This window comes from Centruroides vittatus, unplaced genomic scaffold (genome assembly GCF_030686945.1).
Source record: "Centruroides vittatus isolate TY-2023 unplaced genomic scaffold, ASM3068694v2 contig_484, whole genome shotgun sequence".
Lineage (NCBI taxonomy): Eukaryota > Metazoa > Arthropoda > Arachnida > Scorpiones > Buthidae > Centruroides > Centruroides vittatus.
Window position 1 is genome coordinate 3,120,188 of NW_027122274.1, and position 17,571 is coordinate 3,137,758.

The 17,571-nt window shown below is 30.1% G+C and overlaps 1 protein-coding gene across 2 annotated transcripts in view; it reads left to right on the forward strand.

Moving 5' to 3' along the window:
* The window catches only part of Sbf (SET domain binding factor), a 139,992-nt gene that overhangs the window by 24,089 nt on the left and 98,332 nt on the right, over positions 1 to 17,571 (forward strand). For both annotated transcript variants that reach the window (XM_067273684.1, XM_067273685.1), the window contains exons 3-4: positions 65 to 334; positions 12,502 to 12,610. In XM_067273684.1, the coding sequence (XP_067129785.1) occupies positions 65 to 334; positions 12,502 to 12,610 (379 nt within the window). The remainder of the gene's footprint in view (positions 1 to 64; positions 335 to 12,501; positions 12,611 to 17,571) is intronic.

Genomic DNA, 17,571 nt, shown 5'->3' on the forward strand with positions numbered 1-17,571 from the left:
AGTTTAAAAATTATGCAGTACTAAAAGTGGTGTGTTAAATTCATAATGAAAATTAATATTTCAGTTTTGTCAACCTCAAGGATGGTCATTGTCAACTGTTCGTCAGCAGCCAACATTTTTTGTATCAGTTTTAACAGATATAGATGCAAATCGACATTATTGTGCATGCTTGTCTTTTAATGAACCAATTGCTATCACTCCAAGTAAACCACCTGACGATGAAGGAGAGGAGGAAGTGGTAGAAAATGCAGGACTTATTCAACATCATTCATTAATGTATGCCCCAAAATGTTTAGTTCTTGTGTCAAGATTAGATTACTTCAATACTTTCAAGGTAATGACTCTAAGTTATTTGATTACAAAGTAATTTAATTGATTAAAAAACAAATTTGAATATATAATTTAAAACAGTTGTGAGCAACATATACAGTCTTGATATAAGGACTTTGGCAATGTAATCTTATTTTTTGTCTCACACCATTATTCTATCTTAAGTAAGCTGATATTCATGACAAAGAACATTTAAATTAAACTATAATAATAATAATTACTACTTAATGTACTGGCAGTTATGGAGTATATTGGTACTCAGAAATCTTAAAGCCTCCAACTCCGTAAGAAAAAAAATCTATATGGTCTGCCAGAAGCCTACAGAGTTTCCTTGTGGATCTCATCCAGAAAAGATTTCTCATCACTGATCTAAAGTTTTCAATATCTGTTTAGTTTTACCAGTAAACATTAAGGAATAAGGAATTTATATTATAAATTTATTTATAATTTATAATATAAAATTTTACAATAAATGATTTAGATACATTAAAACTAAATACTAGATCATTAATTACTAGAAAATAAAATCAATTAAATTTACTTTGATAAAAATAAATTACTATAGTTCTCTTATATATAAAATATTAAAATTTTTTTTATAAATTAATAAATATTTTTAATGTTAGAATATGAATATTACATAATCAAATTATTTTTAATGCAATATACATATCTAATTATAGTATGCAAAATAGGATTTGTAAAAATTCTGAGTAGTCAGTTCAGAATCTGAAAAATTTACTGACTTATGAACTCCTAGTTTGTATATATTCAATTGTCAATTTACAATTGCCAAAGCTAGTGTGTTAAAAAATTTCCTGTCTAAACAATTGTTTGTACTGTATATGCTAATTGGCAAGCGCAAAATCCGACAGAGGGCGCTCAAGATGGCTGCCGAAACAGGTAAGGAACTGACCATGTGTTAGTTCAATGCCTGAGCCGATTCAGTTTCCATCGGTGATGACTACTGCGATGACCAAATTGAGAACAAATCATTGAATTTACATAAAATTCTAGACTATCGGCGACAGGAAATGTTTGTCTTGTAGAAGGTGAAGCCGTTTTGGATGCTGGACACGTCGTATTTTGTGGATTAAACTCTTAACAACAACACTGAAAGTTCATATTGTTGCTTTAGTGTTGCAATCTCAGATATTGTCGTTTTAATACATCTCAATTATGGGGAGAATGCACGTGCAAAGCGGGGCTGTCTGGTTTTCGTAAACATGTGATAGCCGAGCATAATACTAAAATGGGTATACCCTAAAATGAAAACAAAAAACGTAATTTAACTTACATTTTCAGTTAAGAATATTTTTAAAAATTTGACTGGAAAGTTGTCTCAACATACGTATATGAAGATAGAAAATTTACCTATTTTCTTTCCGATCTGCGTACAAAAACAGTTTTTTGATAGGCACGTCCATTTACAAAAAAAAATTAGACATTTTTTTTCTTTTTATTTGGACGGCTTCAGATTTTCAAAAGAATAATTTTCAAACTTGAATTGGAATATTACCGCTACGCCATGACTACATAAGAATTATTATTTAAAAATAAAATAAAAGATTATCGTGTGTAGAATTAAAACACTTCTTACCTGTTACACGTTAACAGTTGAGAAGTGTTTAAATATTTTAAGCAGTATACACCATGTTCCAATATAAAAACATAACTATTATGATAAATAAAACTATGTTCAGTGTTGTTGTTAGAGTTTAATCCACAAAATACGATGTTTCCAGCATCCAAAACAGTTTCACCTTCAACAAGACAACGTTTCCTGTCGGTTCCTACCTGTTTCGGCAGCCATTTTAAGCGCCCTCTGTCGGATTTGGCGCTTGCCAATAGCATGGCCAACAATTAAATATTAAAAATAATAGACAATAGATATATACTAATATAGTAAAAGTGTCTATTTGTGGCCATTCATGGAGAAAATCAAAAGTAGTCATATATGAGAGGGTGGGCACAAAACAGAGGGTGTCATTTATATCCTTCATTTTAATATATAGAATTTGTAACAACTTAAAAAGTCAAGAATGATGTTTGATTTACTTTTGTTTCTTTGACTATAAGGGCATTTACTATGTCAAGTACAAAGTCTGCTTTTATACATAGGACAGAATTGCACTATATTCTGAGAAGTATCTAAAAACACTCATTAGTTTTAAAAACTTTTAATAGTGATAGGCTTCTGCTTTAAATCATCTTGACTATCAGTGATCTGTTTATACAATCATATGGCTACCCAGTTTTGGCAGAGAAGTTTTTCAGAATTACTTTAAAAAGGCTAAGAATCACCTTAGGTTACCCTAGATTAAACCAGTGTTTATCAGTTGGTGGATTGCATGTAAGTGAAGAATTAAAAATGAAACAGAATTATAATATACATTTAAAGAGCAAATTATAAATTTTTTTTTTTATTTAGTTTATGGGAGATTGCAACATTAAAATGTATTACTGAGGGTTCATCAGCTGAATCCTAAACTAATATACTTGACTGTAACTTTCTCCCCTTGCAGCTACACCTCTCTCTCTCTCTCTCAACATTTTTGTATGCTATCCTTATTGCTATTTATTCATTTACTTAATAACTTTTTAAGTTGTTCAATTATTGATATTTTTATATGTACTTTATAGGCATTCAATAAAATTAATAAAAAAAAAAAAATTATAAATGATTAGTTGACTATTTTTACAAAAAGAATAAAAGCAAAATGGAAGATAATCTTTTGAACTAAAAATGCTAATTTTTGGCTAAATTTTTTTAATGTTTTTATTTCAGTGCTTTCCGCAATGGCAAAACTGATTTTGTAGTAACCTCAATAAAATTTTATAAAGTATTAGCTCGAGTTTAGTCAAAAGTAAAAAAATGAATTAATTTTGAAAATTATAGTTGATTTTGAAACTAAAGAACCAAGATATTTCTTAAGCAATACTAGAGATACAAATTTAATTTTTATACAGTTATCTGTATATACCATATATATATAACAGCATTTATTAAATTTGCCTACATTATTCTATTTACTGCAGGAAAAGATCTTAAAATATGCCTTAAAGCATATCACAAAAACTCTCATAGTGGAAAAAAATCAGGTTTGTGAAGTACTATCATCTTCATCTTCAACTACACATTGACAAATAGAATGTTTTCCATTTGTTGTTATAGTAAAATATTCAAAAACGTTAGTTTTAACCCATGTTTTCTTAGTCATTTTGTATGGGTCTTTTGACAATAAAAATTTAGAATTAGGTAATGCAGAATATATTTATTTCTGAAAAGAAAATCATCAGTAATTATGTAATATGTAAAGAAAGCTCATGAAGTAGGGAAATTATCATAAAATAAGATCTTGCATTACAAGAAGCTCCTATATTGCAAGATAGGAGGTTAATATAAAGTATGTAATTGAAAAAACGTTAGTCAGAGTTGGTCAGTTTTACTAACATTGACTGCTCTAGCAATGAATTTGCTTCTGACTTTTACACCATGGAAGAAACTCTAGATTTAGGATGAAAATATCCAAAATTAGCAATTATGCTGCTACCATACAAACTAATGTAAGGTGATTCCCTTACCATACAGATAAAAAAGAACCACCTAACCACAACCTGATAATTGACACAGCAGTGCAGTTGACAAGCTGACATATACACTCTTATATGGAAACTATGTTTAAGCAAGTAAAACATGTTTCAAAAGTGTGAAAGCAAGTGATTTTTATATATAAGAGCATCCTCTTATTTGCATGGAAATACAGTTTGAGCAATTTACAGTAAGTTATAATGGGAGTCTTCAAATAGAATTCTATCATAAGCAGTGGCGTGCCGTGACATTTGATGACAGGGAAGCTGTGTTTCTGTAAGAAGCCGACTTCCAGGGGCAATCAGTTAATTGCGCGTCAGTGATGGTCTAGGGCAGGGATGGGCAACCTTTTTCTACGTAAGGGCCGCATTTCAAAACTTTTGAACTGACGCGGGCCGCACACAAGAGAAAAGAGGGGGTACTGTCGGTAAATCACAATTCTTTATTCATATATAATTATAAATTAGCATAGGTATACTTAATATAGCTTCTGGCACTGATCTAAACGTAATATATCGGAAATATTTAGCCAAATATTAGTCACTGCTAGTTTTAAATTCGTTTCCATGTGTCTGTTAGTCGGTTTCTTGTTTTAATTTTTACTAAATTCATTGCAAAAAAAACTATTCACAAATATAAGTTGTAGAAAATAATGTTTGAATTTTTGTTGAATATTTCATTAAGCTGGGAAATTGATATATTTATTCATATTTTATGTCACGCGGGCAGCAAAAAATATTACTACGGGCCGCGGGTTGCCCATCCCTGGTCTAGGGCAGTGGTTCTTAACCTTTTTATACTCGCCGCCCACCAAATATTTCATAATTTTTTTGTGACCCCCATTTTTTAATAATAATTTATATTTAATAATTTGATAATTTATCTATAATAAATTGATTTTTCCAATATCACTTCCTAAGCCTTTTAAATTTCCGGTACTCATACGAAAATTAACCACTAACTAACGTTTTCGATCGCCTCCGCGATCTTCGTCAGGTTTTATCGATGGTTTTGAAATAGAATGCAAAAAGAATATTTCAAAATTCAAACGATCGAATCTCTCCCGCGTGCAATAATTGTGAATGATCTACATGCAATTAATCTCCCTGATACCATCATAATGTATGAGTACCGGAAATTTAAAAGGCTTAGGAAGTGATATTGGATATTGGAGTACCGGTATGAGGATTGTTTTCTAAATTGATTTTTTTATTATTGCTTTATTTTTTATATAATAAATGTAAATCATAATTTTATTATTTCATTATCTATTTAAATAACATTCAAACTTCACAATTAAACATGAAAACTCATTAATTTTTAACAGAAAATAAAATAAGAAACATGTCGATAAATCGATCCAATGTCGATGCTAAAACTAAACTAAAACTAAAACGCCCACTTGTGGTAAGGATTTTGCATATCTTTTGCAAAAATATTTAAATTTTCAAAGCCTACTATTTTTCCTAATTATTTTTAAAATTCCAAGCATTAATAGTTTCTTAAAATTGCTTTGGAATAAAAGAAGTAAATACTGCGGTGTAAGTAGCATATTTACATTTATTTCTTCTGTACTAACAAAGTTGTATGTAGGAAGAAATACAAAATAAATAAATAAAAACTAAATAGGAAAACTTTATCTTTCTTATTTCACTTTTGAATACGATATTCGGATTATACATCAATTTTCTTTTTATTATATTCTGAAGGAAATTTTGCATAATTTGGCGGCCCCCGGCAAACTTCTTATGGACCCCCAGGGGCCGCGGCCCCCTGTTAAGAATCACTGGTCTAGGGTCCATTCGTATTCATTTGTTCGATAAGCCAGTAAAAACTGTAGACTTCTCTAAATGTATTTTTAATATCACAATTACATTCTGAATCGCTAGCCACGATATAAGGGCTAAAATTAAAAATAAATTATAAAAACTTACTCGGTGAAATAAAATGTGCGGTGGATATACATACCTGGTACAATGTATTGTTCGATTGTATTAATATACTTTTAAAGAAAATTATAATTAAAATATAGCTTTGTAAAGAAACGTACATAAAAATAACATAAAATATTCTTTACTTTTTAAATCTTAAAACAATCCACTTAGTCAAATATCTTGATACGAGTAGCTAATGGATGGAACTAGTGACGGTCCAGGTAGGTGTGTAGTGAGTGTGTGCGTGCCAAATCTCGAGGGTGCCGATACCGGTCAATGTCAAATGCCTCTTTTGTCGCATCACTAGTATATCTCAAAGGACGCCACAGGGCTGTTGTAAATTTTAAACGTTTCTCACCGTAGCTGTAAAAATCTAACTATGTTAAACTTAATAGTCATTCGTTTTCTAACTAATTCGTTTTAATACCAGGTGTACACGGAAATCAGTTTCCCACTGTACTGAGCGAGTGATTGGTTCTGTTAAGCTTTTGTTGAAGTAAAATTCTGGCTCTTTCAACAGGATTTTATTCATGTCCCCACTCCCTAATCTCTTAATTATTTAGTCACTTCTTAAGTAGAAATAAGTCGAAACCAGTTACTTTGTACCTTAATATCTGTAGTCTTGGGAAAACAGTGGAAAGACAAATTTTTATGACAACGGATATATAAATCGTAAATTTAAGGAAAATAAATTCTAGAGCTTTTTTTTGTACCATTGTATGTACTGTACGTCTCATTCATTAAATTTGGTTGTAAATGATGCTGCCAAAGTAACAGTTAATTTTTAACACTGTACTAGAATTGTACACGTTTTTTCTGCATCCCTTTACAGATGGGACATACTAAATCGTAATATCACCGGTTTAACATTGAAATCCGTAAGTAATATAAGATGGGAGAGCGGAATAAACGCAGAATAAATATATCAAATACTTTAATGGAGTTTTTTTAAACTCCTGTCAACTATACAGAACTATCATAAAAACGTGCTAGTAAACTCCTATCGGTTGGGTTGTTATAAATCTAGTCTAGGGTGGGCAACCCTTTTTATAACATGGGCCAGAATAAATTTTACGTTTTTTTCCGCGCCGTAGTAGTTAATTGACGCCTTCTTGTGACTCGTAATTCTTTTAGTCTGCAAATATGAAATAAATAAATAAAAAGTTAATTACTACATTTATTTCTCTTATCGTTTTCGAAAATTACAAAGAATTGGAAAAATAACTAATTAATAGTTATTTTTCCAATTTAATAATCTATTAAAGATCTCGCGGGCCGGATAGAAACTTTTCGCCAGCTGTAGCTGGCCCGCAGGTTGCCCGCAGGTTCCGCGTTGATCTAGTCTGCACATGATTCACATAATCAGGCGAGGGTGGCCGAATATCTAGCAGGCGGCTAACAGCCCACAACCGCTCCAGGATATAAAGTCGCGTACTCTTTACGCGTGTGTCGCTTCTACCAGCTAAACCGTGACGTTGGTGCTCTGTAAAGCGCATGCGCCAATGCCTATAATCTGGCTGCTTGGAAGTTGACAGGCAGGCGGCTAACAGCTCAGAACCGGTCCGGGTTATAAAGTTGGACTCCGTACGCGTGTGTCGCTTCTACCAGCTAAACCGGGTGAGGTTGGTGCACTGTAAACCTCATGTGCTAATGCCTATATAATCTGGCTGATTAGAAACTGACCCGGTTTCGACATTGCTTCGCACCGAATTATTCGAATATACAATAGCAATCTTATCATTTTTTTTTCACATGTAGTATAGAAATTTGTAAAAGATACATAATGCAGTTATAATAAAATATTCATTTTAATTAATTCAAAGTACATTAAAATATGAAAATTTATATTTTATAAAATACAAGGGAAGGTCATTGGAAGGTGGAATCGGCGCTTCCATCGCTTCCAATGACGGCACGCCACTGATCATAAGTTAGGAACTATCTGTATTTGGTAGTAATATTAAAATGAAAATGTACTGCAACATTTATGTTGTATATTTACAAAATCATGTTTTAAACTTAAAGAATTTAAAATAAATAATGGTTTACTGCATTTCTTCTGTTTTAAGATGCATATTTTGTTACATTTAGTGAGACATCGTGTGACTTTGTCATATTGCAATAAAATTGAGGTGGAGCTGAAAGAGAAAGAAGTGATCCTTGCACTTATTAGACACAGAAAAGATGATCATTGTACATGACAGCAGACAGGCAAACTTTGCACTTTCCACCACGAAAGAGACATCTTTGCACCTACTGGTCATGGGAGGAGCGATTCTCGTACCCTACCAATCATGGCAGAGGTGGTCCTTATACTGGCCTGCAAACAGATGATCCTTGCCCTTACTGATACAGAGAGATGATCCAAGAACAAAGCAATTGATGTCAATGTGGATAACACCACTGAACACTGGTAGTTGTAGTTGGTTGTGACATTGTGCCTAGCCAATGAGTTGGCTAGGTGGCATTTTCCAGGTTTTATTCATGTTAGTAACATCTAAATAGGGGGCCCTTTGGCAGATTGCCCATGGTTTGAATTGCCATATATGAATAAAACCAAAACTAAAAGCAGTTGATGCCAATTGCTTTGTTCTTGTGCTCTGTTCATTTTTTGCATTTGTTTTCTGTTAAGTGTACACAATGCTGTTTTTTTATTTGACCCCTAAATTTTATTAGGCATGCTCAAAGAGCATGGACATTAATGGTACATGGACTACGCCTTTTTTCTCTTATCTCATAAAGTATGACTGGTTTTCGGGATTGCAAGATTGTGTTACAAGTAGCAGATTGAGATATTTGTAGGGCTCTAGGCTATTACATTGGGTGACTTACTACTTTTTGGGCCATTTTAAAAATAATTTGGGCTATATTTTGAGGAATTCTGCTTTACTTTTTATAAAACCTATCTGGCAACCTGTAGGTTCTCACTAGACACAAGCTGTTTACCTGCAGTTTATTTATATTATTATTATTATTATTATTATTATTATTAATTATTAATTAATAAAAATAGTGTTCTATACATGTAGCCCTATTCCATTTGTTTAATAAATTAGATCAGTTACGTGACATTTGACATATTGTACAGAAATATGTAAATCTTGGATAATTTGAAGTTGTGATTATTTTGTCCCTTGAATTACGAACTAATGAGGATTTCCTGTATGTAGATTAAAGTCAACAATTATTAAGAATATTAAAATTCCTGAAAAGTCAGATCACAGAATAACTTAGTCTCTGTATTACTGTAAAACAATTAGAATTTCTGATGGTAAAGTGAAACACAAGCTCCTCATTCTTAAATTGTCTTGTTTACTGTCATGTAAGATCACAAGTGAGAACCTTTAGTATTTAAATACCTAGCACAAATTCTCTGGAACAAAGTGAATTTTTTATTGGGTTGTTCAGAAAGTAATTTCGTTTTTTCCATAGAAAAATAAACGCAATATTCTTATAATAAATAAATATTTTATTGAATTATATATTGACCATTTTGGTCAAATATCTCTTGCCATTGTTTCTGGTAGTAGCATGATTTCACATTCATAAAAATTTTGATTGTTGTTTACAAAAAACTGATCCAAGTGATTTTTGACATTGTCATTTTAAGTAAATGTCTTACAGTTAAAAAAAATTTGTATAGACCAGAACAAGTAATAATCTGAGTGTGCCCAATCTGGAGAATATGGTTGGTGTGATAACACATCCCATCTAAGTTATAACAGTTTCTGACGAGTTACCAAACTTGTGTGAAATTTGGCATTATCATGGTAAAACACTACACTTTGTTTGTTGATCAATTCTGGCCTTTTCTGTTTGATGATATTACTCAATTTGTTTACTCGATGGCAGTATACTTTCGAAACAATTGGTTAATTGTCTGGTAAGAGCTCAAAAAAAAATTTCTTTAAAATCCAACCATAACTCTCTCGTTTAATAACATGTGGAACCCATATATCGAGCTTTGAAATGAAATCAATTCATTTTAAGTAATAATAAACGGTTGAATTTAATAGATTTAATCTCTAAGTGATTTCACGTGTTGTTATACGGCAGATTGCTTCAATCAGTACCTTTATTTTGTTTTCGTCGGCTTGAAATGGCCATCCAGAATATGGTGTATCTTCGATATTAAAATTGCCAGAATGCAATTTTGTAAACCAGTTTTGGCACTGTCTTTCTCTCGACACATCTTCTCCAAACATGTACCACAATTTTTTTCTTGTTTGAACAGCATTTTGATTTTTTAGGTATAAAAAAGCAAAATATGCCAAAAATGATGCTTTCGATTTTCCATATTTGATGGGTCACTGAAAAAAAAACAATTGTACAGAATCAAACAAAATTTTTTACAAATAAGCCTTAAAATGTCAGCTGTCGAAATATATAATGAAAATGTGGTTTAAAATAAAATTGGCTGGTAAAAATACATCTAATTCCTCTAGTAATAAAAAAACGAAATTACTTTCTGAACAACCCAATATAACTGGATTGTTCTCACTTTTTGCAGTTGAATATTCTCATCTTTCTTTAGTTCAAATCACTTTGGATTAATTTAGATTAAACCTACTAATAAAATATTTGTTATGTATGTAATAGAATTGATTTTCTGTAAAAATGAATGTAACTGTGTAGCATACATCTGGTCTAGTTTGAAAAGAAAAAACAAGAAAAAAATACTAAAATCTGTTCTAATTGGAAAAAAATTTTGACTTATGATTCTAGTTTACACAGGTTTTACTATAGAATAACACAGAAATAGTGCTATGGGGCATGTATAAATCTGTTGGATTCATTTATTTGTGTTTCAGTCAGAATAAAAGTTGTATATAATTTTATAGATAAATATATGCTATTGTGGATTAATAAAAATTTTTAAACAATTTAAATTTTGAATTACTAATGTGTCTTATAATTTTTGTCATCTTAGAATTGAAGAAAGTTGATAATTTTCAGAATATTTTAAAGTAGATCTATTATATATTTGTAAATTGCAATGTAAGCAGATTTTAAAATAATAATGAAATTTTAATGTCTGTCTGTGTTAAATAAGCTTTTAATCTAAAATTAATAATAACGAACACTTTTGACAAATTCAAAATTGTCTTCTTTGGTAACAAACAATAGAATATGAATACATTATTATAATCTAACAGAACAATTAATAGCTACGTCATATTAGCCATTTTTTAAACATTTACAATGCATCAACATTTTTGAAGCAGGTATAAAATACATTTCAGAAGTGTGTAAAAATTAAACTATTAAGAAAAAATAAAAAACAAAGAAAATGCATCATCTAGATCAGCGTTTCCCAACCTTTTTTTGACCAGGGACCACTTTGTTTTCATTGTTGTTAGCAGGGACCACAAGGTTTAAGAAAAATAAACTGTGTCAATCTAAAAATAAACTTTAATCAGAACTTTTAACATAAGTACAGGTAGGTCTCCTACAACGCGGTAGATACATTCCTTGAAAATACTGCGTTGTGGGAAATCACGTTATAGGAGACACCAACTTAATACAAAAACAGATTCAGTTCTAAAAAGAGAAAAACTGCCTTTTATGGTGTAACATTCTCATCATTTTTTAAATTTATGTACATAAAAAGCTTAAATAAAATTCAACATCATATAAAAACTAAAAAGATTATGATTTCAAATCAAAATCACAAAGAAACATAATGTTATGCTCACAAATTCAATCCTCATCGTCACTTATTAGAGTTGTTCGAGAATGTTTGACTGGCCTTATTTCAAGATCAGAGCTTGTTTCATCAAGTTCCACTGCATTTATGTGATCTGTTGTGATTTTTCTCTTATGTGAAAGATGATTCGTTTCTAAATACTCTAAACCGTGTTGTAAAAGTACCGCGTTGTCAGAAAATTTCCGCGTTTTTCCAACCGCGTTGGAGCGAAAACGTGTTATAAAGGTACCGCATTGTAGGAGGCCTACCTGTAATTGTTAAACTCAAGAGTAACATGCTTTAATAGTACTATTAAAATAGAAAACATAACATTTTTGATAAAAATAAAATTCAGTTTGTATCAACGTGGGAATAATAATTTAAAATGAATAAAAGTTTTAAATCTTTCGTGGACCATATTTTAGCTCTTGCGGACCACAGGTTAGGAACCGCTGATCTAGATCATCCATAGGTTGCTATAACATTGGATAATAAACAATAAGACATACACATATCAACATCACAGAAAATATAAAGAAAGGGAAAATATAAATATGTAATATATAAGAAAGTTAACCTGTTGAACTTCATATATATTGATTCAAACTTCTCCAAGATCAAAAGATGGTTTATTACAAGCTTTGTGTGTTGTTATACACAAAGACTCCCATAAATCAAGGATTCTACAGTCTAAACATGGTTTTATTAGTTTAAGGTCAGTCCATAATGGTATGTAATTATTTTGTAAAACATTTTTGGCATAAAATAGAAGTAAAATCTTAATATCCTAAGCAGATTTTTATAATATCTATAATAATGTGACAATGAAAAATATAATTTAATTATCAACATCAAACCTTATAACTATTATATTTTTATAATATAAAAAATTTTAATTTAATATATATATCATATTCATGAATTTAGGTTAACATTTATAAATATGTGAATATTTGCAGAACTGTTTAGGAATAACATATACAGTTTATATAGACAATATGATGCCCAATATTCAAATGGAAACTTTAGTAGGAAATATATTGGGCTGTGTACAAGTCCCACCTCCTGGTAAGTGTATTTTTGATATTTTTAAGCAAATTCATTATCTTAAAGAGAAGTGATAATTTTTTAGATACAGAAGTTACTAGAATATAGAATCACATATTCTATTAGAGCAGTGATTATCAACCACTATGCTGCGAGATTTTTGAAGTGTGCCACCACTGCAAATATCCATACATAAGCAACGTCAAACAAGTGGTTTAATTGGTTCTATCTTCATAGAGTGCATTTGGAAATTGTAATCGATGTTACCAGTAACTAACAACACATTACCAGCAACTGTCGGTAGTTATCAAAGCGTTTAGAAAACGTGATCTAAATAACCAACTGCGTTTAAAAGTCACTGTTATGAGGTCACCAGTTGTCCTGCGGTACTTACTGAAGTAACTGTGTGTGCTGCCAAATTTTTAAATTATTAAAAGTGTACCATGATGAAAAAAAGGTTGAGAATTACTGTATTAGAGTATAGAAGAATCACATTGTAAAATAAGTTGTTAAATTTATGGTATTTTTTTAATATTTAGAACATTGGGTTTTATCACTATGATTATGATATATATACAGTCAAGGTCATTTCAGAGTTGACATAGCCTGTTTTTTGAACTTTTGAGTTTATCATCATCTTATCAATATGTGAAAATTGAATTAACCTTAATTTTACTTTTCAGACTTAATTTTTTATTAAATCCAACAAAAAATTTTGAAGAAAATATTATGTGTTTTACAAATTGTAAATTTGTGTTGTGTGGCAAAACCATTTCAAAGTCGACATGAAATAAAACATTAAGAAAGAGTCAAATCAGAACTATGTTGGACCACCTTTGGTCTGAATTACATGAAGAATTCAACTTTGTATACTGTTAATTAATTTATCAATGATATCCTGGCCAATTTCTGACTAAACCTTAAATAATTCTTCTTTGTACAATGATAAAGATTTTCTATGGCTAAGAGGAATACAGCAGTCTAATTCATCCTAATTCAGACAGATGTTCTATTAAATTTAAGTCTGGTGACTGCGGTGGCCATTGATGAACTTTGATATCATTTTCATTAAAATATTATCTGAGAAGCAATCATGTGTGTTTGGGATCATTGTCTTGTTGAAAGACGAATTCATTTTCAATCCCTGTTTTATTTGCTGATGCTATTAAATTGTTTTCAAGTATCTGTTTGTAATCTACTGCTTTCATGCGATCGTGAATTTGAACAATATTACCCATTCCAATCCCTGAAAAAGCATCCCCAAACCATTATGTAAGGTGAGTGCTTTATTGTTCCCACAATTTTATTATTCTCAAATGCTTGATTTTTATTCCCCCAAACAAATTTTCATCATTTAGCATCCTGCAACTCTCGTTTTGACTCATCACTCCAAATAACACACTTCCAAAATTCTTGGGGCTTGTCCACAAATTTTTTGGCAAAAGCTAATCTTTTCTTCTGATTTACTGCTGAAATCATTGGTTTTCTATGAGCTACTCTTCCACGGAAACTGTTTTTATTTATTCTTCTCTTAATAGTTGAAACACTGGCTTCAAGCATAAGCTCTTCTTTTATTTCTTTAGCTGTTATAAAAGAGTTTTTGGTGGTCTCACGGAAAATCATGGTATTTTCTCTTGATGTTGTGGCCTTAGGGCCGTATCGCCAAGGTAAATTTCTCACTGTATTGTTATTTAAATATTTGACCATTATTTTTCTGACACCTTCTCGTGATATTTGATGCTTTTTTGCAATAACAGCAAGAGAATTGCCATTTTTATGCTCGTGTACAATCTGCACACTCTTTGAGATTCAATTCTCTCTTCTTTGGCATACTTTCTTATTGATATTAAAAAACTATTTAATTGACAATTCTGGAATTAAATTTTGTGTTATACTTAATTTGAAATTAATTTCTTACTATACTTACAATGTTTTCTTTGTTGTCAACTTTCAATTGATATAACAATACTTCACTTGGCGCTCTTCAGTTGTTTATTGGTGAAACTAACTAATCAGTTATCTATTGTTTTATGCAAATTAACAAGGCTATTGCAATATGCAAAATAGTTAACAGACCAAAAATGCATTTTTTTTCCTTAAAACGTTAAAAAACACAATTTTTTCAGTTGTCAACTTTGAAATGATCTCGACTGTACATATTTTTTTTTATAAAGTTGTTATAGCTATGACATTTGTTGCTGTTTTATATCATTTAGTTTTGGAATGCTAAAATATAAACATTTAATTTTTTTGTTTCAAATTTCTATTTCTGGTAATAGACAGTATTTATAAAAATTATCTAAAAAAATTTATAATTTTGATACCAATAATTATTTATTATTATGTGTATTTCCTTTGGAATTAACACAAGGTTGCTGTTGAGAACAAATCATACAGGAACACTTTGAGTGGAAAAGGTTAGTTTATTGACACAAAAGGATTGCATTTTGAGCTTAATGCCCCTCTTCAATCCTAAGATTATTATAGTGACTGCTGGAATAATAATCAGTCATTATAATAATCTTAAGACTGAAGAGGGGCATTAAGCCTGAAATGCATATTCTTTTGTCAATAAACTAACCTTTTCCACGCAGTGTTCCTGTATGATTTGTTCTCAACAGCAACCTTGTGCTAATTCCCAAAGGAAATACATGTAATTGAGAGAACAGCAAGCAACCAAGTTCTATTATTATGTGAATTGTTTTCAAATTATGTTATATCAAATAGTTGTTAGATATAACTAACTAATAAATGAAATACAGTAGAGCGTCGTTTATCCGAAAACCGGTCAACCGAAACGTCAGTTAACTGAAAGCATTCCAGTCAGACTGTGTCATGCCAAATTGAACGTTTTTGACACTAGATTAACTTCCAAAATATAATTTTTTTGTTTTTATATTTTTCAGTATAATTATTTTGTTTGTACAAAATAAAGAAATAATTTTTAATGATACAATAGCCACGATTATTATTTTAAAAAATTTACGTTAGGCTTAACATTGACGAAAATTCAACACAAAGCGACATGCAACAGAGAAAAATTTCAACATCAGATAGATTAAAATATTTTTTCATATATAATTGGTTATTCGAAAAATCAGTTATCGGAACAACCCCAGTCCCCAATTGATTCAGATAAACGATGCTCTACTGTATTTATAAATTAATATATATTGTTAATTTAGAGTGATTACTGTTTCCAAATTAATTTTTTATATTTATTTAATTTATTAATATTTTTTATATTTTTTTTATAATATTTTTTATTATATTTTTTTAATTTATTAATATATTTTTGTTTGAAGTATAAACTTCAAACAAAATTAAATATTTTAATTATTTTTTTTTATCTGAATATTTTAATGTAAATTATATATAATTTAGTTAACAAGATAATGTTTTCTGCAATTGGTTCAATAACTAAATATAATCAAACTTGCTTACAGTGGTAAAAATAAAGCAATTTGTGCCACTGTACTTTATCTTTTAATACCTGTTTCTGTTAACTAGTTTAAATTTTAATAATAATTATTTTTGACTAAATTTTTATTTTTCCACTGTTATATATTTGCTATTCTTTCCCTCTGTTATATCATCAGTCAAAAAATGATCCCCCAGATTTTTACATTTTTGGACTTGGGATCTTGAAACATTGAGAAATACAAAAAAATTCAGGTGTTTTTTCTGTATGTATGGATGTTAATGTATATGTGGGGGACATGATTTCGTTCACCCTTTTTGAAGTTTAATAACTTCTGTGCTTTTTTCAAAATTTTCTGAAATTTTGCAGGAAGGTTTGTGTATTAGGGGGACTGATGCTATTAAATTTTGATGGTTAAAGGTTGAGGGAGTGGGGGTCGATTCATATCTTGAGTAGGGTCTGACTTAATGATGATTTTACTCATTATTAGTATTTACAAATTTTCATAAAACCCATCCTTATTTTCAAAATTAAGTTTTTTGCCATTTTATAATAATTAAAATTTTAAATGTTTTTAATAATATAATATCATAATAGAGGGCAACACCAAATGTTGCCAAGAAAGTTCAGCAACTCGTTGCTGAATGTTTTGTTTATATAAATTAAAATTTCACAAACTTTTAAACTGATTTTAAATTTATTATTATAAAACAAAATCAGCTCTAAAATTAAGGAATTCTATTTAAAAGTTGAATTTTTGAGTGTGTAATTGTTACACTATTATATTTGTTATGAATGATATTTTATTATTAAAACTATAACATTTTCAAAAGTATATTTTAAGCATTGAGATCATAAATCAGAAAATTTCATTGCAATATCACAAATAACAAAAGACAATGGCTATACACTAAGGATGCATTTGGAAATTCTAACTAGTGTTATTGTAACAGTTGGTAATTACTATAATGGACTTTAAGTCCTTGTTTCCGTTTATAAGGCTACCACCATATTTTTGTGAACTGAGAGATTACCAGAGCATTTAGAAAATGCAACCTGAATTGCCAACTGCATTTAAAAATCATGATTACAATGTCACCAGTTGTTCTGTGGTACTGCAGTAACCATGGTAACAAAGTGGTATCCTGCCCCATTTGAAATTTCGGACATGCTTTCTGTTGGTCACTTTGAGCTGCAAAAACAAAATGCTGATGTTGGGGAATAGAATGTCATTTTATTTCCTCTAAATTTTTAAAATCAGTCACATTTGTCACAACAATACAATGTGTCCACCATCTTATAATTGAAGAGAACTGTGATTTTTTTTAATATATGTTTAGGATTTCAAATGTTCTTTTTTGAATAGTAAGTAAATGTTTAAGATTTAAATGATTTTTGCAATGTGTGTAACAGGATGGTGATAAGCAAGCAGTTCATGGCACCAAACTTCTTACACTACAACTAATGAATTTTCCTTTTGTTTCATAATCTAGTATGTAAATGTATGCATTTAATGACTGTGATATATGTATATATACATACTGTACATAATCATCATTCT